Raw genomic sequence first — 27,496 nt, 5'->3', positions numbered from 1 at the left:
TATAAATAGAACACTGTGGTTAATAATGGAAAGGATCAGTTAATTAATGCCAATTCAGTTATCCAGGCACCTTGCTGACTATTCTCCTTTCTCTGACCTTTCTTTTACGACTTTGCAGGTAAAATCTTTGAAATGACCTCCTTTTGTTTTATAAACGCTAAGCTATTATGCATTAAGATATGTGAATGTATGTGCAAAAGCAAATTCCTACTCCTGTACATGGCTGATTATCTGGGTGGGAGAAAAGAACCTAAACCTTTTTAAGCTTAAGAGTTTCAACTATAAAAGGACCACATGCTTATTTCAGAAAGGTTAAAGCAGAGAAAAATAACAAAGTCACTGCAACCCAGTGACAACTGCTGTGAAGGTAACTTCTGTCTTCTTCAAGTGTGTATATACTGTGAAGTTAGGTAGTAGACTATGCCCTGCTTTTCACTAGTTGTATGATTAGCATTTTCTGTGTTGACATCTAACAGTATCAATACTACAGAAGCATACATGGGGGCAGAGTCAGAAGAGTGGGAAGAGGGCTTCTCAACCACAGCCACACAGAAGAATCCTTGGGAAGCTTTAACAAACCATGCCGGGCTCCACCTCAGTCCATCATGCTGGAACTTCCCAGCATGAGGCAGGGGCTCAGCCCTTTCACTGCGTCGCCAGGGTGAGCAGCAGAGAAGGGCGACCTTCCTTCCATCCTACTCCTGGAAGTACCTGCTCTCACATCTTTCCAGAAGCTTTAATTTGCGTTTCTTTAACTACAGGGAAGGTTAGATATCTTTTCATAACTTTGTCATTAATATTTTTCCAAACTGTACCCATTCAGAGCCATTCCAAATATTTCTAATGAAATACTAGTCTTTTTCTTACTCATTCCTAACAGGCCTCTCTTTTCATCCTATAGAATAAAAGGCTAATATGCAAATCGACCGAACGGCAGAATGACTAGTTGCTACGATGTGCACTGACCACCAGGGGGCAGATGCTCAACGCAGGAGCTTCCTCCTGGTGGTCAGTGCACTCCCACAGGGGGAGCACCATTCAGCCAGAAGCCAGGCTCAACGGCAGGTGAGTACAGCAGCGGTGGTGGGTGCCTCTCCCGCCTCTGCAGCAGCTCTAAGGATGTCTGACTGATGGCTCCTGGACTGCAGCGCAGGGTGAGGGACACCCCACCCCCACCCACCAAGTGCATGAATTTTATTCATGCACTGGGCCTCTAGTATTAATTAAATGAGGTCATTACCCTGTGTTATATATTTTTACTTTAGTTCATATAAACTTATGACCCCCCCCCCCAAATATTATAACCTATGTGTAATTAAGTTTAATCTCTTGCTTCAGGGCCTGTGGGCATCATGTCTTGCTTAAAAGGGTTTTACCAACCTATGATTTTTGTTGGCAATTTCCACCTATTATTTACTGTCTCACTTTCATTTAAATCTCCGTTGTATCTGAAATATATTTTGGTGTGAAGAGGCAGGAGCCCATCTTTGCTTTGTTGCTCTCCCAGCTGTGTTGGCAGCACACTTTCTCTCATGCACGTGGACCTAAGCCACCACCAGTAAGCTTGATTTCCATGTGTTGCTGAAGTTACTTCTGCATCTTCATTCTGTTCCCATGCAGGCTAACCACACTGTGCAATCATTCAAAGTATCTCTAAAGAACTAACGTGCGAACTATAATAAACGCAGACAACCTTGTTGTTGAATAAAACTCAAAATATAAGAAAGTTAGTTCCCCCAAATTAGTTTATGAATTCAGTGTCATCCAAAAAATACCTAATAAATACCAACAAGAGTTATATAATTTCACATGCTGATTCTGAAGTTCACTGGAGAAAAAAAGCATGCAATAGCAAAGAAAATTCCACAAAACAATGGGGAACTAGACCAGACATTAAAAATTAGAGCTTTTAAAAAACAGCATGGTAATAAAACAAATGATGAATGGAATATAATGGAAGTCCAGAATCAAAACCCTAATAGGAGGATATGGTGTGATAAAGGTAGCAAGCAGTTCAAATCAACAGGGAAATGGACCGTTTCAAAAAAAGGGGTATGGGAAAAACTGGCTAAACACATGGCAATTAATAAATCAGATCCTTGCTTAAACCAAAGTACAAAAGCACTAAGAAATACATGGGATCATTTTTAAGAACTTGGGAAAGGCTTTTTTAAACATAAAATCAAAGGCAGAGACCACTACAGACAAAGACTGATATATATATGTAAACTTTTAATACTGTTTAAGTAAGAATGGTCTGTTCTCTTCTCCCCTGCAACTTTCTATAATGTACAGTCTTTGGAAAAAAGGAATGGTCAAATTCTAGTACCTTCAAAAGTAGTTTTCCTTTAATTTCATATATTCACACTGACCTTTGAAGTAGCAATTGGCGGAAGTTGCCACTCTGTGAGTTAATTGTCAGGTGATGGGACAGGTAATTACACAGGCGAGCTCCCATGTAGGAGAAATTTGGAATGGACGTGGCCTTTCAAAAAGAAAAAAGTTTTTTATGACATAGGTACATCGTCATTAATGCAAACAGCAACATTCCAGAGAGGAAAAACATTTCTACTCCCCAAACAACCATATTGTAAAGAAAAATGTACAAGTGTTTTATACTTGCCAGGCCTAAAGCAATTATGTTAACTCTCCCTCCCAACCTTACACCAAGAACCAGAGCCAGTACAAAGAAACATGTTTAAGGCAAGTCCCCCCATCATTTACCAGAAAGCAAGCAGACAGTATGTCTTTATACTAACCCATTTTTTCACAAAATATGTACATGTACCCGGTTGCATAGTGCCAGTTATGAATAAGAGTATCTGCCAAAGTATTGTTCTGCGCTGCTTCTCAGCAACAGGAGGGAAACAACTCTGGCATCCAGTCGTCCAGAGTGAGGCTCCCAAGCCTTGTGCCGTGACTTTGGACATCACTAAACCTCCCTGAGCTTCCGTTTCCTGATTCCTAAAGAGGTGACTAATGGTACCTGGTGTGTGAGATTAACACTTAAAGAACACCCCAAAACACTGGGGGTAAAGAGGAAGTTAAAATGGATAAGCCATTAAAAAAAAAAGGACAGTGAGAAAACACTACATATCGAAGACTGTATGATATAGCCCAAGCTGTACTCAAGAAGTTTAACTTTCACTGTAGTCTTTAAATAGTAAAGAACGCCGAAACCGGTTTGGCTCAGTGGATAGAGCGTCGGCCTGCGGACTGAAAGGTCCCAGGTTCGATTCCGGTCAAGGGCATGTACCAGGGTTGCGGGCACATCCCCAGTAGGAGATGTGCAGGAGGCAGCTGATCGATGTTTCTAACTCTCTATCTCTCTCCCTTCCTCTCTGTAAAAAATCAATAAAAATATATTAAAAATAAATAAATAAATAGTAAAGAACATAGTTTATACGAAATGTTAGGTAAGAAAAATACACATTAAGAAGTTCAGGGACTTAGCCAAGGTCACAAAGGTAGTTAACCAGAGTTTAGATCTAACAAATGTCCTGATGCCCTTCTGACTCTATGCTGGCTCTACTAACTAGCTGTGGTAACCTCAGACAAGTCATTTAACTTCTCTGTTAAGATCTGTATAAAATGGGCATAATAATAATATCATGCAACCACTGAGGAGTAAATGAATTAACTACACGTCAAGTGTTCGGCATTGCGTGGCATGCTGTAAGTACTTTATAATTAGATCTTTTTATTTCTAATTATTTTCTTGCTTGCCTAAGACCCTAAACATTTCTCATCAAGAAGACTGACTTCTCACATTTCAAATTCAAAAAGTCTACTCTTCCCATTATTGGCATGGCCTGTATCTTAGTTTACTTTTAAAATGGTCACGCACAACTTAATGACAAGAAGTTCCACAGGCTGGTTAAGGCTTCCTGCTTCCCCACTACACTCTCGTTTACTCCCACAACCACTTGGATTCTTGAAGGTAAAATGTTTTACCTCTACCTGCATGAGCTGTAATCCCTCAGTTTAGACATCACTTCTTACTATTTCCTACCATAGAATATGAGCATTTAGACTTCACCCTGCTTAATCCCACTCTATTCCACTATTTTCCAACTCTTCCACCTTCCAATAACACCATGATTTTATTCCTTAGTTTTGTGTTTCCACTTACAGCTGAACCATGTGATTATACTTATTCCTTTCTTACACAACTTTGTTTTCCCTAGACACTAATTTTTTTCCTAGTACTTTGTTCTTTATGTATCTCTCAGATTTATTCTTAAACTCACTAGTTGTAAATTCCTTAATATCTTCCAACATAGCACCTGTGCTCATCTCACCAGGGAAATCTTTCCTGGAGCCTCAGCCCCACTCCAGGGAAGCCTGGCCTTCCAGCTGCTATTCACATGGCTATTCTCTCAGGATCTCCCTTCACCATCGTGTGGGTGACACACACATCTGTAGAATTCCCCGCTTCCTCGTCCCCATGTCTTCGTCTTCTGTTTAGTTCCTTTGCTTTGCTGGAGTACCTTCTTCAATAATTTCTCAAGAAAGGTTACAATAAAACTTCAAACTGCTACTCAGTGCAAAAATATCTAATTTTTTTAGATTTTCTAGCAATCTTTTTGCCTCATTCCTTATCCTCATCTTTTGGAAATTCTGCATTATAAATCAGAGAGATTCTCAATTATCCTCACCTGTTTGGAATTCAACTTATTTAGATTTGCCAAGTCAGTTAACACCGTCACACCTGCTTTCTAGTCCCAAACTGGGACTTCTGTTCTCTTTCCCCACCTCAGTCCTCATGGCTTCTGGCCTTTCAAAATCCTCACAGTGTCATTTAGTGGTATTTGGGGAAGAATCAAAGTTGGGTCTAAATATTTAATGTCATTTTTCTTTTTCTACAACAGGCCTTTTGTCAGTTGCTATGAGTAAATTCCCTCAATGGAATTTAAGAACTGTTGGCAAATCTGTGTATCACTGACCACAGAATGTTAACTTGCGGACATATCACAAGAATTCTCGTGTTTTCTCTTCTAAAGCTTGTGGCCAATCACAAGAATTTTTAAAAAAGATATTAGCTTGTAAGAACATGTAATAAGTAACTTCAAAATGCAATGGGCATTTAATTTTGAAGAGTGCCTTTCACATTTATGTAAAGCGTTTTTTGTACTCGTTCAATAGAAACTTATCTGGTCACTGGGTAAAGCTAGCAATAAAACTACTGGTCCGCAATGTGTTAAGAGATAAGCCCGGAAACTGTAGTTTGTCAGGCTGCAGCCCTCCTGCCCGCCCTAAAGAACTATGACAGGGCAGCCTCCTGAGGAGTTAGAACAGAAGAAAAACCAGAAAAAGTTTAAGCAAGAGTGTAATTCTTCCATTTCTTATCTCACATTTTTTTTCAATCCATTTAGAGGCTGAAAGTAGGTATCAGGACAAATAGAGCGGTTCCATCTTCCTACAATCTCAGGCGTTTCTGGAAACTTGAGAGTTGGCTAGGTCGATTTTCAATAGGAGTGTGTGGCAAGTACGCTGGTGTGCCACAGGAATTTTTAAATCATGCAATACCTGACTATTTAGTCAGGGGCACTGACCTCTTTTCCCTTAGGCTGTCAAACAAAAAATGACAACAGTCAACATAGCAATAGCTGTCTAGTGTGAATGAGTCAAAATTATACCTTTATTTTCTTGTCAGATCAGCAAAAAATACATTTTTGGTCCGCCACAGAATTTTAGTAATTAGTTTACGTGTGCCATGAGATGAAAAAGGTTGAAAATTTCTGGGCTAAGTAATATTAGGGTCCAGTAACAACCCAGAACAAATTGGAAATATAGTCAAATGAGATACTAGCTGGCAAAAAAGCCAACCTGTTTGCTATCATAATCACCCTTCCTATATATTCCACATTTGAATTGCTCATTTAGTGGTGACTCAAAGAACACTGAAGGTTCTATTTATGTTCACCTCCTACTCCGTTTTTGGTCAGTCTTACATGACCTTATTTGCCTTAAAAATACAGTATTGTCTACGTTCCCTCCTTAAAATAGCATTAATGTGTCTGTGATAATATGCTAGCATCAAAACTAAACTTTATATGAAAAAATAATCTAGATATTAGATTTCCAAGGAATTAAGATGTAAATCCGTGAAAATTTGAAATAAAGACAAGCAGAAATGTTAAAACAAGACAGGGTGCTCTGTGGTTTCCCTTTTTTTTTTAAGGACTCATTTATGAGACAAGTTCTCCCATGATCTTTTTTTCTCCCCTACTCCAATAATGCTCTATTATTCAACATCTAGGAGAAAATATTGCAGTCCTTTTAACGTGCTGTTAATTTCAGATCCCATCAAACAGAAAGAGGTGGGAAAAGGCATGATACATATGGAGCCTTCCTCATAAATGCCTGCAGCCTCATCCAATGCCAGTCTAGTGCCACGGCTACACTGATGCCTTTGCAATCTGGCTCCAGCCCTGGGTCCCCAACGGCAGAAATTTTATATAACAGAGACCTAAACGCTCCCATGAACCATACAGTTAACAAGTGTGGAGGCAGGTGAACATGAACCTGGCTCCCTCAAGGAGCAGCCACTATCCTTGGGCTTCGAGGAAGCTACCCAAGGACCATCCCATGCTACATACTACTAGCTGACCTACCTGTTGATAGACGAGTTCCACAAGTTCTTGCAAAGCATCGTCTGTTATAACCCAGCCATTCAGGGTCTCTGCAAACTGGTCAATTTCAGTTTCAAAACTGCCAGGCTGCTCTGTAAGATGATTCAAGAAATCCTGAACATATTCAGATAGAGTGGGATAATCCTCACAGCCATCCTCATAGGATTCCTGTAGATGCAAAGTTAAAAAGAAAAGTTTTAAGCGTGCAACTGGCGGAAATGAACATGAGGCAGCTTTAGGTCAAGATGGTTCCAGCACAAATAATTTTTTAAAGGATCTTTCATATGATAAAAGTTATTTTATTAATAAAACTAGAGGGCCTGATGCACAAAAATTTGTTCAAGAGTAGGCCTGCCTTCCCTCCGACACCCGGGCTTCCCTCCTCCAGCAGCCAGCAGGCACCTGGGACCCAGGCTGGCTTCCCCCAGGCCGCCCCCAGGCACCCAGAACCCAGCTGGCTTCCCTCTGGCCCCGGCTTCGTCAAGAAGGACTTCTGGAAGGATGTCCGGAAGACATCCAGTCTAATTAGCATATTACCCTTTTATTATTATAGAAGCTTAAGTCCACTTAATTTTGCCCAATGGCCAAAATGTTCTAACAGAAGGGCTCCATCTAGCCAGGCAGGGAATTGTCTTCTCATCCCTGACAGATTTACAAGATGGCTGACAAAGCTTAAACCAATATTTCACTATAATACCAATATCAAAATTAAGATTTTAGAAGAAGGAAGATGGCGGCGATATAGGCAGACACGTCCCAGGTTGTCTCCCGGAGCAAATGGAGTAAGCAGCTGAAACTAATAACACCCACCCCAAATTGGCGAAACTACTCAGCTGGTGAGACTGTCTGCAGCCGGGAAGGGCAGAGCTCCCCTGGAAAGCAGATCCAAGCAACAGCAGCCTCCTGAGCACCACACCCTCTGTCTGAGGAACAGCAGCTGTACGTGAAACCTCCCCCCACCAGCCAGAAGAGCCACCACAGCTGTGGACAGCACCCACCAGAGGAGCTGCTGCCAACTGAGGAGCAGCTGCTACCGCAACTGCCCGAAGAGCAACCACAGCCCAAGGAGTCACTGCCACCCAGGGAGCAGCCACTGAATGACTCAACGTCTAGATATGTCAGTGAGATCAAACATGGGTAGACAAAGAAACCCCCAAAGGAAAGAAAAAGAGGACGCGCCAGAAAAGCAGCTAAATGATATAGAGGCATGCAACATGACAGAAAAAGAATTCAGAATAAGGGTCCTAGAGTGCATAAACCGGACGGAGGAAAAAGTCAACAACTTATGCAAGAAGCTAGAAGGAACAGATGAAAAAGTCAACTACCTATGCAAGAAGCAAGAAGAAACAGATGAAAAAATCAATAACGTATGGAAGAAGCTAGAAGAAACAGATGAAAAAATCAACAATTTAAGTAAGACCCAAGAAGAAATGAAGAGTGATATAGCTGCAATAAAAAACACCATTGAAAGTATCAATAATAGACGAGGAGAAGCGGAGGACCGAATTAGTGAATTAGAAGACAAGGAAGCAAAACACACCCAAACTGTACTGCAATTGGAGAAAAAAATTAAAAGACAGGAAGAGAGCCTAAGGGAGCTTTGGGACAACATGAAACGAAACAACATAAGAATAATAGGGGTGCCAGAACAACAGAAAGATGAACACGGATTAGAAAACCTACTCGAAGAAATAATATCAGAAAACTTCCCTGAGGTGGGGAAGAAAAAAGTCTCACAAGCCCAGAGAGTCCCAAACAAGGTGAACCCGAAAAGACCCACACCAAGACACATCATAATTACCATGGCAAATGTTCAGGACAAAGAGAGAATCTTACAGGCTGCAAGAGAGAGACGGAAAGTTACATACAAGGGATCTCCCATTAGATTGTCAAATGATTTCTCAACAGAAACACATCAGGCCAGAAAAGAATGGACAGAAATTTACAAAGTGATGCAAAGCAAAGGACTGAATCCAAGAATACTCTATCCAGCAAGGCTATCATTCAAAATTGAAGGGGAAATAAGAAGCTTCACAGACAAAAAAAGGCTAAGGGAGTTTATCACCACCAAGCCAGCAATGCAAGAAATGCTAAAGGGACTGGTGTAAAAAGAAGAACTAAAAAGCCCAGAAAACAGCCACACACAAAAAATAGAAATGGCTACAAACAAGTACCTTTCAATAATAACTTTAAACGTAAATGGACTAAATGGTCCAATCAAAAGACATCGAGTGGCTGAATGGATAAAAAAACATGACCCATATATTTGCTGTCTACAAGAGACCCACCTCATTAGAAGGGACTCACACAGACTGAAAGTGAAGGGATGGAAAAATATCTTTCAGGCAAATGGAAATGAAAAAAAAGCTGGAGTAGCAATACTTATATCGGACAAAATAGACCTCAAAGTGAAGGCCATAACAAGAGATAAGGAAGGCCACTTCATAATACTAAAGGGATCAATACAACAAGAGGATATAACCCTGATAAACATATATGCACCCAATGCAGGAGCACCCAAATTCATAAAAAAACTCCTGGAAGATATCAAAGGAGAGATCGACAACAATACAATCATAGTAGGGGACTTTAATACACCACTGACATCACTGGATAAATCCGCTAGACAAAAACTCAGCAAAGAAACACCAATCCTAAATGACTCACTAGATCAGATGGACTTAATAGACATCTTCAAAACACTTCACCCCAAAGCCACAAAATATACGTTCACCTCAGGTGCTCATGGGACATCTTCAAAAATAGACCACATATTGGGTCACAAGCAAAGTCTCCCCAAATTCAAGAAGATTGAAATCATACCAAGCATCTTCTCAGACCACGATGGCATAATATTAGAAATAAACTACAATAAAAACAACCCCAAATACTCAAACACTTGGAAGCTGAATAGCATGTTATTAAATATTGATTGGGTTAACAATGAGATCAAAAAAGAAATCAAAAACATCCTGGAAACTAATGACAATGAAAACACTACAATACAAAACCTATGGGACACAATGAAAGCAGTCCTGAGAGGGAAGTTTATAGCTCTACAGGCCTATCTCAAAAAACAAGAAAAAATGGTAGTAAATCATCTAACTCTACAACTCAAAGAATTAGAAAGAGAGCAACAAGAAAACCCCAGAGTGAGCAGAAGGAAGGAGATAATAAAGATTAGAGCAGAAATAAATGACATAGAGACCAAAAAAACAATACAGAAAATCAATGAAACCAAGAGCTGGTTCTTTGAAAGGATAAACAAGATGGACAAACCTCTAGCCAGACTCACCAAGAAGCAAAGAGAGAGGACCCAAATAAACAAAATCAGAAACGATAGAGACGAAATAACAACAGACCCCACAGAAATACAAATGATTGTTAAAAAATACTATGGACAGCTCTACTCCAACAAACTAGACAACCTGGAGGAAATGGACAAATTCCTAGAAAAATACAACATTCCAAAACTCAATCAGGAAGAATCTAAAAATCTCAATAAGCCAATAACTATGGAAGAAATTGAAGCAGTCATCAAAAAGCTTCCAGCAAACAAAAGCCCAGGACCAGATGGCTTCACTGGGGAGTTTTACCAAACATTCAAGGAAGAACTAAAACCTATCCTCCTCAGACTACTACAAAAAATTCAAGAGGAAGGAACACTTCCAAGCTCATTCTATGAAGCCAGCATCACCCTAATACCAAAACCAGGTAAAGACAACACAATGAAAGAGAATTACAGGCCAATATCCCTCATGAACATAGATGCCAAAATCCTCAACAAAATCTTAGCAAATCGGATCCAGCAGTACATCAGAAAGATCATACACCATGACCAAGTAGGATTTATCCCAGGGATGCAAGGATGGTACAATATCTGCAAATCAATAAACGCGATTCATCACATAAACAAATTGAAAGAAAAAAACCACATGGTCATATCAATTGATGCAGAAAAAGCATTTGACAAAATCCAACACCCATTTTTGATAAAAACTCTCAGCAAGGCGGGAGTAGAAGGATCATACCTCAACATAATAAAAGCCATATATGACAGGCCCACAGCCAACATCATACTCAATGGACAAAAACTAACACCATTTCCCCTAAGAACAGGAACAAGACAGGGATGCCCACTCTCACCACTCCTGTTCAACATAGTACTGGAAGTATTACCTATCGCAATTAGGCAAGAAGAAGAAATAAAAGGCATCCAAATTGGAAAAGAGGAAGTAAAACTGTCCTTATTGGCAGATGACATGATATTATACATACAAAACCCTAGAGACTCCATCAAAAAGCTACTAGACTTAATACATGAATTTGGCAATGTAGCAGGATACAAAATTAACCCCAAGAAATCTGAGGCATTTCTATACACCAATAGTGAACTTTCAGAAAGAGAGATTATAAAAACAATTCCATTCACCATCGCACCAAAAAAATTAAGCTACCTAGGAATAAACTTAACTAAAGAGGTAAAAGACCTCTACTCAGAAAACTACAGGACGTTGAAAAAAGAGATAGAGGAAGACATAAACAGATGGAAGAACATACCGTGTTCATGGATTGGTAGAATCAACATGAAAATGTCTGTACTACCCAAAGCAATCTATAAATTCAATGCACTTCCCATTAAAATACCAACGGCATACTTCACAGATCTAGAACGAACTCTCCAAAAATTCATCTGGAATAAAAAAAGACCCCGAATAGCTGCAGTGATCCTGAAAAAGAACAAAGTAGGTGGGATCTCAATACCAGATATCAAACTGTATTACAAAGCCACTGTTCTCAAAACCGCCTGGTACTGGCACAAGAACAGGCATATAGATCAATGGAACAGAATAGAGAGCCCAGAAATCGGCCCGAACCAATATGCTCAATTAATATTTGACAAAGGAGGCAAGAACATACAATGGAGCCAAGATAGTCTCTTCAATAAATGGTGTTGGGAAAATTGGACAGATATATGCAAGAAAATGAAACTAGACCACCAACTTACACCATACACAAAAATAAACTCAAAATGGATAAAGGACTTAAATGCACGACAGGAAACCATAAAAATTCTAGAACAAGCCAAAGGTAACAAAATCTCAGACATATGCCGAAGCAATTTCTTCACTGATACAGCTCCTAGGGCACTTGAAACTAAAGAGAAAATGAACAAATGGGACTACATCAAAATAAAAAGCTTCTGCACAGCAAAAGAAACCATCAATAAAACAACAAGAAAACCCACTGCGTGGGAAAACATATTTGCCAATGTCATATCTGATAAGGGCCTAATCTCCAAAATTTATAGGGAACTCATACAACTTAACAAAAGGAAGATAAACAATCCAATAAAAAAATGGGCAAAGGACCTAAATAGACACCTTTCAAAAGAGGACATTCAGAAAGCCAACAGACATATGAAAACATGCTCAAAGTCACTAATCATCCGAGAGATGCAAATCAAAACAACAATGAGGTACCATCTCACACCAGTCAGATTGGCTATCATCAACAAATCAACAAACGACAAGTGCTGGAGAGGATGTGGAGAAGAAGGAACACTCGTGCACTGCTGGTGGGAATGCAGACTGGTGTAGCCACTATGGAAGACAGTATGGAGTTTCCTCAAAAAACTAAAAATGGAACTCCCATTTGACCCTGTGATCCCACTTCTAGGAATATATCCCAAGAAACCAGAAACACCAATCAGAAAGGATATATGCACCCATATGTTCATAGCAGCACAATTCACCATAGCTAGAATCTGGAAACAGCCTAAGTGCCCATCAGTAGATGAATGGATTAGAAAACTGGTACATCTACATGATGGAATACTATGCTGCTGTAAAAAAGAAGGCACTCTTACCATTTGCAACGGCATGGATGGAACTGGAGAGCATTATGCTAAGTGAAATAAGCCAGTCAATGAAGGAAAAATACCACATGATCTCACTCATTCATGGATAATAGAGACCATTATAAACTTTTGAACAATAATAGATACAGAGGCAGAGCAGCCTCAAACAGATTGTCAAACTGTAGTGGGAAGGCCGGGGAGGGGTGGGGGGCAGGATGGAGGGGTGTAAGAGATCAACCAAAGGACTTGTATGCATGCATATAAGCATAACCAATGGACATAAGACACTGGGGGGTAGAGGAGGCCAGGGGATTGTCAAGGGCGGGGGGAAAAAAGGGACACATATGTAATACCCTTTGTAAGACTGTAAGCAATAAAATAAAATTAAAAAAAATTAAGATTTTAATCTATTTATGGATATAATAAGATCTAAGATTTGCAACGGGAGGGGAGGAGGGGCCAGGGATATAGAACCAATGGCTGGCCACATGTAGCCCTAGCTGGTTTGACTCAGTGGACAGAGCATCATCCTGTGGACTGAAGGGTCCCGGGTTTGATTCAGTCAAGTGCACATGCCTAGGTTGTGGGCTCAATTCCAAGTAGGGGGTGTGCAAGAGGCAGCCAATCAATGATTCTCATTCTTGATGTTTCTATCTCTCCCTCTCCTTTCCTCTCTGAAATAAAAAATATATATTAAAAAAAAAAAAAGAATGGCCACATGTAGCTAACTGACAAGGCCATGAGGATTCATTATATCATTCTCATATCCTAATAGATATTTGACAATTTTTGAAAAAAGCTAGTAAGGCTTGTCATCTGTCTGTCTGTTAATTCTTAAGGACATGGAAATATATACAGTAAGTGACTATATAATTTCATCATAGTGTACAGTGGTAGGAGACTCTCTGACTGCCATATCTAGACTTCCATTAAAATAAACCAAAGGAAAAAAAAAAGAAAAACAATGGTCAGGAATAGGAGGATACAGAACTCAATGGTAATAGAGAGCAGGAAATTCTAGCAGTGGGATTAGGAGAACTGGAGATAGAATGGCTTAGAGTTCTAGAAGGGTTAAGAAAGCACAGCAAAAGCCTATCAAAATGGCTTTTAGAAAAAGCATGCTTTCTTTTTTTAAAGTTTTTGTTTATTGATTTAAGGGAGAAATATATGTAGAAACATTGTTGTTCCAATTATTTATGCATTCATTGTATGTGCCCTAACCGGGGATCGAAACTGCAACCTTGGAATATCAGGATGATCCTCTAACCAACTGAGCTACCAGCCCAGGGCACCATGCTTTCTTGAAAGCAGATCCAGCTCAAGGACACCAAGCAATAGATTTTCATGTCTAAGAAGAAGACTCAAGGAGTTACGGGAGAACAAGCCAGGAGGCCACTAGAATAGAGGCTCCATGAACGTAGGAATTTTTGTCCATGGTGCTCGCTGCTGTCCCCCAGTACTTGACTCAGGATAGGTGTTAAACTGTTGTTGAATGAGTGAGCGAATATAGCTAACTGTGGATTATGGTCACTGCAAGAAAAAGTTTCCCTCACAAGATCCTGCCCTGCCAGGTGGCTCAGTTGGTTGGAGCATCATCCTGTACACCAGTGGTTCTCAACCTTCTGGCCCTTTAAATACTCATGTTGTGATCTAAACATAAAATTATTTTCATTGCTACTTCATAACTGTAATGTTGCTACTGTTATGAATCATAATGTAAATATCTGATATGCAGGATGGTCTTAGGTGACCCCTGTGAAAGGGTCATTTGACCGCCAAAGGTGTTGCGACCCACAGGTTGAGAACCGCTGCTGTACACCAAAAGGTTGCAGGTTGGATCCCCGGTCGGAGCACATACAGGAAGCAACCAATCAATGTTTCTCCCTCTCTCTCTTTTTTCTCTCTTCCTCTCTTCTTCTCTCTCTTAAAAAAAAAAAAAAAAAGTCAATAAAAACATCCTCAGGTGAGGATTAAGAAAAAACGATCTTATCCCAAGAGTCAGGAGACTAAGTGGTATGCAGAAAACTCTCAGCCGTGGCAGATGGTTAATGGATAGAGGCTGGAGAATGTACCAGAGCAGGGTGGCAAACTTGAATGCTTAGAATCCAGGTGTATTCCAAGCAAATGAAGTGAGCCAGTGCGCAAATTCAAACTCACACACACTGTCTAAAGTGGCTGCTTCTATTCAACCAACTTTCACCAAAATAACAGTCTAGTGTGGCCAAATCTTATGATTTCATGACACCACAAAATTCAGATTTGCAATATCTAATTTAAGTATTGGTAACTTGTTAAAAATGCTTTAAAAAAAGGGCAGCAACAGGGTCTAAGAAGACATACAGGAGCCATTCTAGCTTGCAATGCATTCTAGGGAATTAAGCAGAGAAGAAGCTGATTAGAGGATATCAAAGGATGCCTAGAAGATGCCAGTGGCTCAAAGTAAGTAGACTAACACAGCCATTACTCTGCTTTATAGCTAGCCCAGGAGTCACCTGTAAAACTAGTTGGTATAGGACCATGAAAAAACTACATCCCTCCTTATCATAAAACAGCTCAGTCAACAGGGAGAAAAGCAGATGGAGAACTCTGTGGCTGTTAGAAGGTAAGTACCCTGAAGAGTTTATTCAACTACTCACAGGTCTCCAACGGTTTCTTTCATGTCTGGGCCAAATATAATCTTCTGGCAAGAATCCAAACTAGTCTCCCTTCTACTTTACATGATTGGTGGCTCCTTTCAGCCCAAATCAACTGCTCTTCCCATTATGCCTACACTTTCCAGCCCCAAAGCCTTTTCCTAATGTAGTCTAAGATGCACGGAGATCCTAAAGCAGCGGTTCTCAACCTGTGGGTCGCGACCCCTTTGGGGGGTCGAACAACCCTTTCACAGGGGTTGCCTAAGACCATCGGAAAACACATATATGATTACATATTGTTTTTGTGATTAATCACTATGCTTTAATTATGTTCAATTTGTAACAATGAAAATACATCCTGCATATCAGATATTTACATTACGATTCGTAACAGTAGCAAAATTACAGTTATGAAGTAGCAACGAAAATAATTTTATGGCTGGGGGTCACCACAACATGAGGAACTGTATTAAAGGGTCGAGGCATTAGGAAGGTTGAAAACCACTGCTCTAAAGGATGGAATATAGTTTTCCCATACTTTCTATCAAATATGGAAGGAAAGCAAAATAAAGGTAACAAAAAGGAGTGCCACCATTAGTTAGTGGGTAAATACAAACTAAAACTACCAGATACTACACACCCACTAGAATGGCTAAACTTAAAAAAGAGAAAATATTAAGTGGTGGTCAAGCTAACACAGCAACTGGAAATCACACACTACTCCAAGCGTAGACTGAACAGTCTCAGGAAAACTAGTGGGCAGTGTCTACCAAAGCTGGCTACTTATGTCCCAGCAATTCCATTCCTTGTTAGTACCAAACAGAGGCAAGGGTGTATATCCATCGAGACATGGCCAGAAATAGCGGCCCTATTCATAATAGCCACAAAGCGGAAGCTACGCCAGTGTTCAACAGACCAATGGGACTGTGGTAAGATCACACAATGGAATAAGTCACCTCTGAGAATAAGTCGCCTCCAATTACATGCTACACCATGGGTGAATTTTGATTGAAGGAAAGTGAGAAACAAATGTAATATATTCAGGATGACTCCATTCATATAAACTTTGAGAAGAGGCAAAACTGTTATTGATTTCAGTGCTGGTTGCCCGAGTGTTCACTTTGTGAAACTTTGAGCTAACCTTTATGCACACTATTCTGTTTGTTTTATGGCAATGAAGGTAAGAACACAGGAAAGATAGGACTTATGCTAAACTTATTATTTCATCAATCCAGAATGGTCCTGCCCCACTTACCTACAATTAATTGCTATGCATTTATTTAGCACAACAAATTCCTTTCTACCCACCCCAATTGTGCTGTTTCATCCTGGTATTTAAGAAAAACATGACCAATTTTTTAAATTCTTATGTTATTGACAAAGATGAATCTGAAAGCTTACAAGTTCTTTATACCTATGGAAACACTTTATCAAAATCCCCTACATTTCCACATAACAATAATTACCATCATCTACTTCAACTTAACAGAGCCCAGATGTGTACTTCTCAACATTCAAAAACCTACACCAAAAACTAGTCTGCCTCAAAACCACTTTGATTTACCCTAAATCTATCAGTGGGCCTATCTTACTAAACTCAAATTAAAAAATACACTTTGCCAGGCCCCTATTCTGTATGTTATTCATAAAGTCTGGCCAAAAAATTCCAGCTTTATAGGTTGAAGGGGGGAGAGGGAGCTTGCCTACATCAAGTTTTCCAGCCTCCAGATACTCTGCAGATGCTGAGAACAAAACAGACGAGAACGTCTGCTCTCAAGCTCACACTCTGATACCCTGAACCGAACTACAACACAGACCCTGGAGTCGGTTCTGCTTCCCCCGAGCTCCATGCATGCACTCATGTCTTTGTGTCAGCACAGAAAGCGCCGGCGTGCTGCTGAGTGAGGTCGGAAGCACGTTCGCCGGTGCATTTGGGCACCCCTCGCATTTGGGCACCCCGAGCTGAGGAAGGGCGGTACTCACCGTGTAGTTGGAATAACCCGAGGGGTAGAACTCAGGGGCGTTCGCAGACAGCTTGGACATCAGCACCGGGGCGACGACCACCTGGGGTTTGGCCATCGCGGGCTCCGAGTTCTGCAGGGGGATGCTGTCCTGGGGTCTCGTTTGTTCTGAGAATGGAAAAAAAAAAAGGGGGGGGGGGTGTGTGTGAGATGCCTCCACGCCTTTGTGTAATAAACGATGTGCCGAAAAGCCACCTGAGAAGGGCTGGTTCCTGAGCGCCACACGAGGACCATCACGCGAGGCCAGGCCGTGGCAGGAGAGGCGCCCAGGGCCCGCAGGAAGGAACAAAGACCGGCCCGAGCTCCTCCCGGGACGCACGCGCCTCCGCGGCGCAGGCCCGGGGTCCCCTCCCGCTGCCGGAGGCGGTTGGGGAGGGGGGCGGCTCGCCCAAGATGTCCCCTCCGAGGGCGGGGAAGGGGCGGCGGGCCGCCTCCTCCCGGGACGCCGCCCGCGGGCCCGCGCCGGCCCCTCCCCCGCGGGCGCACAAAGGGCCCCCGCGGCCCCTTCCGGACCCGCCGCGGGCCGTGCCCACCCGACCCCGCGGGCCCCGGGGCGGCTTCGGGGGACGGGACGGGGCACGGGCCGGGGACCGGGGCGGGAGGCGCGGCTCCGTACCTGCGGGCGGCCGCGCGGGCCCGACGGGGAGCTCGCTCTGGGCCCCTGGCGGCGGGGCCGTCCGCGGCTGGCGCAGCGGCGGCGGCGGCTGGAAGCCCGGCGCCGGGGGCTGCGGCGGGGGCCGCGTCCGCTCCGCCGGCCCCGCTCCGTTCGGGGAACCGCCGCCCTCGGGCCCGCCCCCTCCGCGGCCCAGGCCCCGGCTGCGGCCCCGACCAGCACCTGGGGCCCGATCGAAACCGTCCGACATGCTCCCGCTCCGCTCCGGCCGCGGCGGCGCTGCGCTGCGCTCGGGGACGCAGGGGAGGCGCCCGGCCTCACTCGGGGCTCATGGACCGGCAGGCGCGGCCCGGCCTCGGGCCTCAGAGCGACGGCAGCTGCTGCCCCGGCGCCGAGCCCGCCCTCCGCGCCCGCAGCTGCCGCTCCGCTCGCCCTCCAGCCCGCCGCCCGCCTCCGCGCGGCGCTCCCGGCGGGTCACAGCGGCCCCCCGCGGCCCGGAGGCCCCGGCGCGCCCGCGCCCCGCTCGCGAGGGGGCAGCCGCGGCCCCGCCGGCCCGGGGCGTCTCGCCGGGGCGTCCGTGCCGCCGCCGCGGGGCCGGCTCGGGGACAGGCGCTTACCCGGCGGCCCGGCCCAGGCCGTGCGGCTCGGAGGGAAGCGGGAGGCCGACGGTTGAGGCCGCGAAAATAAAAACGCGGGGGGAGGGGGTGAGGGGCCGGCACCGGCGCTCGCGGACGCGCACCTTCGTGGGCGCGCAGGTGACCCGAACCCGCACCCGCACCCGCACCCGCCGCTCCCCTGGAGGAAGCGCCGCCACCCGCTCCGTTAGCGCCGGGCGCGAGCAGAGTCTGGCTACGCCCCCGCCTTTCCTTCACTGCAGCCCTGGGACCATGCTCAGTCGCTTCCCTATTCTTCCCCCGCGGAAATTTTAAGGAAATACACTACTTTTCAATGAAACGCCCCTCTTTTTCATGTACCAGGGCTGTGCAATAAGTATAGAGTGCGAGTCACAAAGGCAGGTCACTTAGGAAATTACACGTTTTCTGGAAGCCACATGAAAGGAGTAAGGAGAAACGGGTGGAATGAATCTTAATGTATTTAACCCGCCATCTCCAAAATGGTATTTCAACATAAAATCAATGTAAAATATGAATGAGATGTTTTCTTTTTTTCATGCTAATCAAAATCCAATGTGTATTTTACACTTTCTGCATATCTCGGTTGTGATTAGGCATCTACGTGATCGATAGCTGCATGTGGCCACTGGCTACCGGGTTGCACAGAAAATTTCTATAGACATCATGTGTAAATTACTGTTTTTGTAAGGCCTGACAGTGCCAAAGTCAAGTAAGGATGAATATTTGTAATGAAAAGAAGGAAAAAATCTATTTATTTACTGTTAGATTGCAACATCTCACCAAATTGAGTGTAGCCCTATATTCTAAGCAGGGCTTACTGTTTCTCAATCGTGGCATCTTGAGAATCATTTTAATTAGGAACAAAAACTCATATTAACCTTTTTCTCTTCTTGCTAAGACAGAAAACATTCACATCTTCACCTCAATGATTGAGAAAAATGGCCCTAATGAGGGCAATCATGAGTAAATGATTTGTGCTGTTGATGGTTAGCAAAATTAATGAAGTCAGGGAAGAAAGCTAGCAGCAAGTGTGGTTCCCTGGTGTGAGAAAGAACGTAGGATTCAAGGTAAGCCCGAGTATTAATGCTTGTGTGATCTTGGGTAAGTTAGGGATTTAATGTCTCTGAGCCTCAGTTTCCTCTGCTATAAAATAAGCATGTTGTAGCATCAAGCATATATTAAAGGCAAGACAAGATTACAATATAGCCCTGACCGGTTTGGCTCAGTGGATAGAGCGTTAGCCTGCGGACTCAAGGGTCCCAGGTTCGATTCCGGTCAAGGGCATGTACCTTGGTTGCAGGCACATACCCAGTGGGGGGTATGCAGGAGGCAGCTGATCAATGTTTCTCTCTCATCGATGTTTCTAACTCTCTATCCCGCTCCCTTCCTCTCTGTAAAAAATCAATAAAATATATATTTTTAAAAAAAGATTACAATATAATGCTCATACCATTAAAGTCAATCTTTAATGTAGCTGCCAGTCACTTCTTTTTTTTTTTAATCTTTATTGTTGAGATTATTATAGATGTCCTTCTTTTTCCCCTCATTGCGCCCCTCCACCCAGTTCCCACCCTGCCCCAGGCCTTCACCACCCTATTGTCTGTGTCCACAGGTAATGCATATATGCATATAAGGTCTTTGTTTAATCTCTTCCCCCCCCCCACCCCTCTTTCCTGAGAATCCTCAGTCTGTTCCATTTCCATGCCTCTGATTCTATTTTATTCACCAGTTTATTCTGTTCATTAGATTTCTTATTTGTTTATTTTTATTTTTAGATTCAATTGCTGATAGGTATGTGTTTGTTGTCATTTTGTTGTTCATATTTTTTATCTTTTTCTTCTTCCTCTTCTTAAAGAATACCCTTCAACATTCCATATAATACTGGTTTGGTGGTGATGAACTCCTTTAGCTTTTTCTTGTCCATGAAGCTCTTTATCTGACCTTCAGTTCTAAATGATAGCTTTGCTGGGTAGAGTAATCTTGGTTGTAGGTCCTTGCTTTTCATCACTTTGACTATTTCTTGCCACTACCTTCTGGCCTGCATAGTTTCTGTTGAGCAATCAGTTGACAGTCATATGGGCATTCCCTTGTAGGTAACTAACTGCTTTTCTCTTGCTGCTTTTAAGATTCTTTCTTTGTCTTTAGCCCTTAGCATTTTAATTATGATGTGTCTTGGTGTGGTCCTCTTTGGTGTCCTCTTGTTTGGGACTCTCTGTGCTTCCTGGACTTATAAGTCTATTTCTTTCACCAGGTAGGGGAAGTTTTCTGTCATTATTTTTCAAGTAGGTTTTCAATATCTTGCTCTCTCTCTTCTTCTAGCACCCCCATAATGTAATTATTGGTACACTTGCAGTTGTCCCAGAGGCTCCTTACACTATCTTCATATTTTTGGATTCTTTTTTTCTTTTTGCTCTTCTGGTTGGGTGTTTTTTTGTTTGTTTGTTTGTTTTTGCTTCCTCATATTTCAAATCATTGATTTGATTCTTAGAATCCTCTACTCTACTGTTGAATTCCTGTATATTATTCTTTATTTTAGTCAATGTATGCTTAATTTCTGACTGGTCCTTTTCCTTTTTTCTTTTTTTTGGAGGTTTCTAGAAGATTCTTGAGTAGCCTTATAACCATGGTTTTGAACTCTATATCCAGTAGTTTGCTTTCTTCCATTTCTTTCATTTGTGACATGTTTCTTTGTCTCTGCATTTTGGCTGCTTCCCTCTGTCTGTTTCTATGTATTGGTAGAGCTGCTATGTCTCCTTGAGTTGATAGAGTGGCCTTGTGTAGTAGGTATTCTATAGGGCCCAGTGGCTCAACCTCCCCAGTCACCTGAGCTGGGAGCTCTAGGTTGCATCCTTTTAGGGACTGTGAACACAGTCTTGTTGTAGTTGAGCCTTGATTGTTGTTGGTGTCACTGGGAGGAATTGTCCTCCAGGTCAATTGGCTGTGAGGACCAGCTGCAACTACAGTGGTAGAGCTGCTATGCAGGAGACACCCCTATGGAGCAGGACTTGCTTCAGTGGGCTTTGGTGCTCATTGAGTCAGCCCCTTGAGTGTGTCACTTATGGATGTGTAGAGTTGTAATCTGGTATGGTCTGACACTGACCACTGGGGTCTCCAGGAAGGTGCAAAGTCAGCCACTGCCTGGGACCACCCAACAGGAGCTCCAGAAAGATTTGCAGATTCTTCCTCTTTGTATCAGGTTTGGAAGTGCCCAGATGAGGCCCAGCTTTGAAGCAAGGCCGGCTGGTGCTGGTGCTGGGTCTTGGGCCTTTTATTGATAGGTTTGGGGCTCCCTTACCCAGCTGCAGCTTGTTTGAGAGATTTACCCTCAGCGAGGAAAGGCCATTCATATGGAAAAGCCACTGCACACAGCTTGGGTGGGATTGTAAATTGGATGAGGCGGGGTCTTAGGGAATCACCAGGGTGGAGCAAACAAATGGCTGTCAGTCAGCTCTGCGACCGGGAGGTCCCAGCATAGAAACAATGATCCCTGCGAACTACCTCTGTCTAGGAGAAAGCTGACCCCAAGTTCCTCCCTTGATGCCAGACAATCCAGTTCCTCTTCATATGGGTCTGTGTCCCCCAACGCCTTGCCCTGGTGCTGGAGCTCAGAGGAAGCAGGACCTTGTAAGTTCAGTTGATGGAGCCGGCCTTTTAAGAGGAACAGACGGGTCTCCAGCAGCCTCTGTGTCACTGAGCCCCAATCCGCACTGGTTTTTACAGCCCGTAGTTCTTACTGCCCATAGGGACTTCTTTTCCCAGCTCTGGGACTCTGGGCTGGGCTTCTGGTGTGGTGCTGGGACCCCTTGCTCCTCCGCAGAGATGATCTCCCTCCCAATTAAAAGAGCGGCCCATATGGGTGCCGGACCATCCTGTTCCACGCCCTGCACCTCCTACCAGCCTCAGTGTGCTTTCTTCTTTACTTCACTAGCTTTAGGACTTCCATTCAGCCAGCTTTCCAGCGGTTCTGGATGATGGTTGTTCTGTATTTTAGTTGTAGTTTTGATGTGGTCGTGGGAGGCGTTTACCTATGCTGCCATCTTCCAGTGGTTTCCTCCGTCAGTCACTTCTTGCTGGACTTTAAAATATATGTATTTTATTGATGAGCAACCCATTCCTATATATCCCCTACTGGGGATTGAGCCCAAAACCCAGTCATGTGGGCAGAGGGGGAATCCATCGAACTATGACCTCCTGGTTCATAGTTGCTCAACCACTGAGCCACACCTGCTGGACTTTTTTTTTTTTTAAATATATTTTATTGATTTTTTACAGAGAGGAAGGGAGAAAGATAGAAAGTTAGAAACATCGATGAGAGAGAAACATCGATCAGCCGCCTCCTGCACACCTCCTACTGGGGATGTGCCCGCAACCCAGGTACATGCCCTTGACCGGAATCAAACCCGGGACCTTTCAGTCCACAGGCCGACGCTCTATCCACTGAGCCAAACCCGGTTTCGGCTGGACTTTTTTATTATATAGGAAAGACCCACAAACTGTATGCTCATGTAGGGACAGAAAACTTGTCCCTTCTCCCCTTCTAGGTTGTTTGGCTAGTCTGATAACTAAGTTGACTAACACAGATCAGCAAAAGAAGAACAAATTTAATTTTGTATGGACAGGAGACTATAAAAATAGGAAACTCCCCGAAGTGACCAAAGGAGGCAGCTTTTATACCTTTTAGACAAGAAGACAATACACTTGTGAAGAATTGGCAAAATAAAGAGGTTTGGGCTTGAGGTAGCAGATTGGTGAGGACGTAATAATTCTTGCTTACGAAGCCTTCTCAACCTTAATTCCCTTTTTCTGGTGATAAGGATGCTTCGAACCTCTTGGTCCAGGGAGGGGACCTTCAGGTGGAGATTTATTTCCTGCTTTCAGGGGGCAAAGGAGGGTTAGGATGTCCTTCTACTGGCTGTTTCTTAAGTAACTTTAACTCAAAATAATCAATATGCCAAAGTGGTGTATTCTCTCTTCACTTGGAAACAGTGAGAGTGAGTTATGCTGCATGCTCCAAGGAAGTAATGCCTCAATTCTGTCCAGGCTTTTGTTTGCACTCATCACCCCTTTGTTCCCTTAAAACTTTTGTGATAGCACCTTTTGTCCACCTGAGATTTAAAAAAATATATATTTATTGATTTTTTTACAGAGAGGAAGGGAGAGGGATAGAGGGTTAGAAACATCAATGAGAGAGAAACATTGACAGCTGCCTCCTGCACACCCCCTACTGGGGATGTGCCCGCACCTTGACTGGAATCGAACCTGGGACCCTTCACTCCGCAGCCTAACGCTCTATCCACTGAGCCAAACTGGTCAGGGCTCCACCTGAGATTTTTATCTGCATTTTTACAGGCTCATTTTGTTGATAAGTTAGGTGATTAAGATGTTATTCTTTTTATTCTGATGTAACTGTTTCCCTGTTTATTCTGATGTAACTGTAGGTCTAATAAGTATGAAAGGTCAACTTGGGAATTACATGAATGGGATTGGTTTCACAATAATAACAATAGCTAATATTTATTGTTTATTATGTTGCAGCCACAGTTCCAAGAGCTTTACTTTTATCATTTTATTTAATCCCCATATCCTCTGAAGTAGACATTCCAATCATCCTCATTTTACAACAAAAAGGCGCCAAGATATTTTGAGAGCTCAAATTCATCTGGGAACAGTTTTAGGGCTAACTGCCAGGTGCTAGGTGTTGCAAAATGCCAAGAGGCCGCACACACACACACACACACACACACACACACACATACACACCATTTGGGACTCTGAAAAGAACCATTAAAAATGCTCCTCCTCCACAGTTAAGCCTTTCTTATGGATTTATGATGACATGAGAGAAGGAGGACTCAATTCTGAGAGGTTGCAAAATATGTTGTCATCTGGGGAGAGGCCTGCTGTGAACTATGGGAAAGATCTGTCTCCAGGGAGACCTCCACGAGCTGGCTAAGCTCCAATTTTCCCTCGTGGCAGTGGCATGCTAGGAAAACTCTATCTTGGCACTTGTATGCTGGATCGTTAATATTTGGTTTATTCAAATGTCTCCTCCACTAAACTAGCCTGAGGGCAGAGGACACCTTTTATTTTTTAAAAAAATATATTTTTATTGATTTCAGAAAGGAAGGAAGAGGGAGAGATAGAAACATCAATGATGAGAGAGAATCATTGATTGGCTGCCTCCTGCATGCCCCTCACTGGGGACTGAGCCCGCAACCCAGGCATGTGCCCTTGACCGGAATCGAACCTGAGACCCTTCAGTCTGCAGTCCGATGCTCTAGCCACCGAGTCAAAGCGGCTAGGGCGACACCTTTTATTTTTATTGTATTTTATTTATTGCTGAGAGACACACTACACACACATTGATTTGTTGTTCCACTTATTTATACATTCATTGGTCTGTTCTTGCATGTGCCCTGGCATATTGGGATGACACTCTAACCAACTGAGCTGCCCTGCCAGGGCGGCAGAAGACACCTTTTCATTTCTACACTTAGAGATTCTAACCCAGTACTACTTGGCACTTAATAGGCTTGTTAGCCCAGCCGGGGTGGCTCAGTGTTTGAGCATTGACTTATGAACCAGGAGGTCGCAGTTTGATTCCCAGTCAGGGCACATGGCCTGTTGGGGGCTCGATCTTCAGTGTGGGGCATGCAGGAGGCAGCCCATCAATGATTCTCTCTCATCACTGATGTTTCTATCTCTCTCTGAAATCAATAAAAATATATTTTAAAAAGTAATAGGACTCACCTACATTCGTCCTGCTTTTCTTTGGATCCCCACTATCGCTGAGACACGTTAGTAAGCCAGGACAAATGGTAAAGGGAAAATGACACAGAGAGTTAAATGGCCATGCAGTTTTCAGCCACCTAGTAAATCCTGTCTTCCTTAAACCAAGGCACTTGAGAGTAAATGGTTTACACTTCTCCCCAACCAGAAGGTAAATAGCTTAAACCACCCTATCAGGGAGAGGCTAGCCATCCAACTAGTGCCATTTGTGTCAACCAGACCCAAGGACAGCTGAAGTTAAGAGCATAAGTCTCATTTTGGCACATTGGCATAAAGCTGATGAGTAGCCGATTGATGCTCCACTAAGACGCCTCCTAAACTCCCAGCCTTTAAAAATAGCCCTAGCTGGTTTAGCTCAGTGGATATCGCAGCTTCCCTGGCCCTGGTCGGGGTGTGTGCAGAAGGCAATCAATTGATGTGTTTCTCTCACATCGACGCTTCTGTCTCTCCTTCCTTCCACTCTCTCTAAAAATCAATGGAAAAATATCCTCGGGTGAGGATTAACCAAAACCAAAACAAAACAAAAACCTCAAAACGAAGGTCCCAGCAAGTGCTCTCCCTCCCAGGAGCATGCTGGTTCCTTCCCCTTTCCCTTTCCCCTCCACAGGCACATATCTGCTAAACTGTAAACCAGGGGTCCTCAAACTTTTAAAACAGGGGGCCAGTTCACTGTCCCTCAGACCGTTGGAGGGCCGGACTATAGTTTAAAAAAAAAACAACTATGAACAAATTCTTTTGCACACTGCACATATCTTATTTTGAAGTAAAAAAACAAAACGAGAACAAATACAATATTTGTATTTGCATGTGGACAAATACAATATTTGTATTTGCATGTGGCCCAAGGGCCATAGTTTGAGGACCCCGGCTCTAAACAGTGGTTCTCAACCTTCTGGCCCTTTAAATACAGTTCCTCATGTTGTGACCCAACCATAAAATTATTTTCGTCGCTACCTCATAACTGTAATGTTGCTACTGGTATGAATCGTCATGTAAATATCTGATATGCAGGATGGTCTTAGGCGACCCCTGTGAAAGGGTCGTTCGACCGCCAAAGGGGTCATGACCCACAGGTTGAGAACAGCTGCTCTAAGAGATTCCTATGAGACTTGCAACCTGGGAGCAGCAGCTCATCCTGAGCTAAGCCCCTGAACTCTGACTTCTTAGTGAGCCTAAGCAGCCCAGCCAGGCTTATTTCTTCTCCTGTTGCTTCTTCTATTCTAGGCCCTTTCTTGTTTCATTTCCCCAGCTTTAATACAGGTTCTCTAAAAAGCACCCGGATTCATTCTGTGAAATCCTTCCTGCACGAAGTCAGGAAAGAACCCCCACACAGCCCACCTTAGTTGTATATTATCAAATTTCTGGATGTGTGTTACAGTTATGCAAGATGTTGGGAGAACTGGGTGAAGGGTAAATGAGATCCCTCCATATTATTTCTTACAGCTGCATGTGTACCTACAATTAGCTCTAAATAAAAAGTTTCAAAAACCAAGCACATATAAATACACCTTATTCCTTCCTGTTCCATTACTCCTCTTCCCTGGTCATTCTGTTCACTCGTCTCCGCCCAAATCATCATAGCAGCTTTCATGTTAATATGGATTAGTGGGGGCATCGTTCAAAGAGAGAAGAGAATTAGAAATAAGAAAGTGGTGCTCAGAACATGAGACATAAGAGTTGAATATTTGAGAGAAAGTTCTGGATGGATAATTACAACAGGTAATATTCTAGTAATTGCACAATTCAACTGATTGAACTGAAGTGCTAGCTGGCCAGCAACAAGGTAATGTAATAGCTGGGAATGCTATTTTCAGAGTCCAAAATGGGCATTTGAAAGACAATCAGGAACATCAATATTTAATGTATAAATGTCAAGTTATGGTCTTTTGCTATTGGCATGTTCTGTCCCCCTATCTCTCCGGCACAGTACATTCATGCTGTTTGTTGACATGAGGTCAAAGCCAGCAGTTTCTTTCTGTTGCAGCACCTCCAGGACACTCACAATGTGTTTCTTCCTTCTAGAAGATATTTGTTGACTACCCAACAAAGCCAGTCTTATAGATGCTGGTGGCATATCCTATCTAATAAAAGAGAAAAATGGTAATTGGCGTACGACGATACCCTTTTCATTGGCTAATCAGGGCTATATGCAAATTAACTGCCAACTAAGATTGGCAGTTAACTGCCAACAAGATGGCGGTTAATTTGCATATGTAGGCACAATGCAGGGAGGCTAAGGGAAAGCAGGAAGAAGCCCCCTGCCACTGACAGTGATCAGAAACCCAGGGGGGAGCTAAGAGCTGCCCCCCA

At 43.2% G+C, this 27,496-nt stretch overlaps 1 protein-coding gene across 3 annotated transcripts in view; it reads right to left on the bottom strand.

The window, feature by feature from the left end:
- The window catches only part of PAIP1 (poly(A) binding protein interacting protein 1), a 36,303-nt gene extending 18,069 nt beyond the window's left edge, over window positions 1-18,234 (bottom strand). The window contains exons 1-4 of one of the 3 annotated variants that reach the window (XM_059694816.1): window positions 17,766-18,230; window positions 17,112-17,257; window positions 6,618-6,803; window positions 2,373-2,485 (exon numbers count right to left, since the gene is read on the bottom strand). In XM_059694816.1, coding sequence (XP_059550799.1) covers window positions 2,373-2,485; window positions 6,618-6,803; window positions 17,112-17,257; window positions 17,766-18,012 — 692 coding nt within the window. In that variant the 5' untranslated portion in view covers window positions 18,013-18,230. Of the gene's footprint in view, window positions 1-2,372; window positions 2,486-6,617; window positions 6,804-17,111; window positions 17,258-17,765 lie in introns of all 3 variants that reach the window. The other 2 variants (XM_059694817.1, XM_059694818.1) reach the window with 2 other exon arrangements.
- Window positions 18,235-27,496: the final 9,262 nt, after the last annotated feature.

The sequence above is a fragment of the Myotis daubentonii genome, chromosome 4 (genome assembly GCF_963259705.1).
Source record: "Myotis daubentonii chromosome 4, mMyoDau2.1, whole genome shotgun sequence".
NCBI lineage: Eukaryota > Metazoa > Chordata > Mammalia > Chiroptera > Vespertilionidae > Myotis > Myotis daubentonii.
Note: the sequence above shows the minus strand (reverse complement) of the source record. Positions and strands in the feature narration are given on the sequence as shown.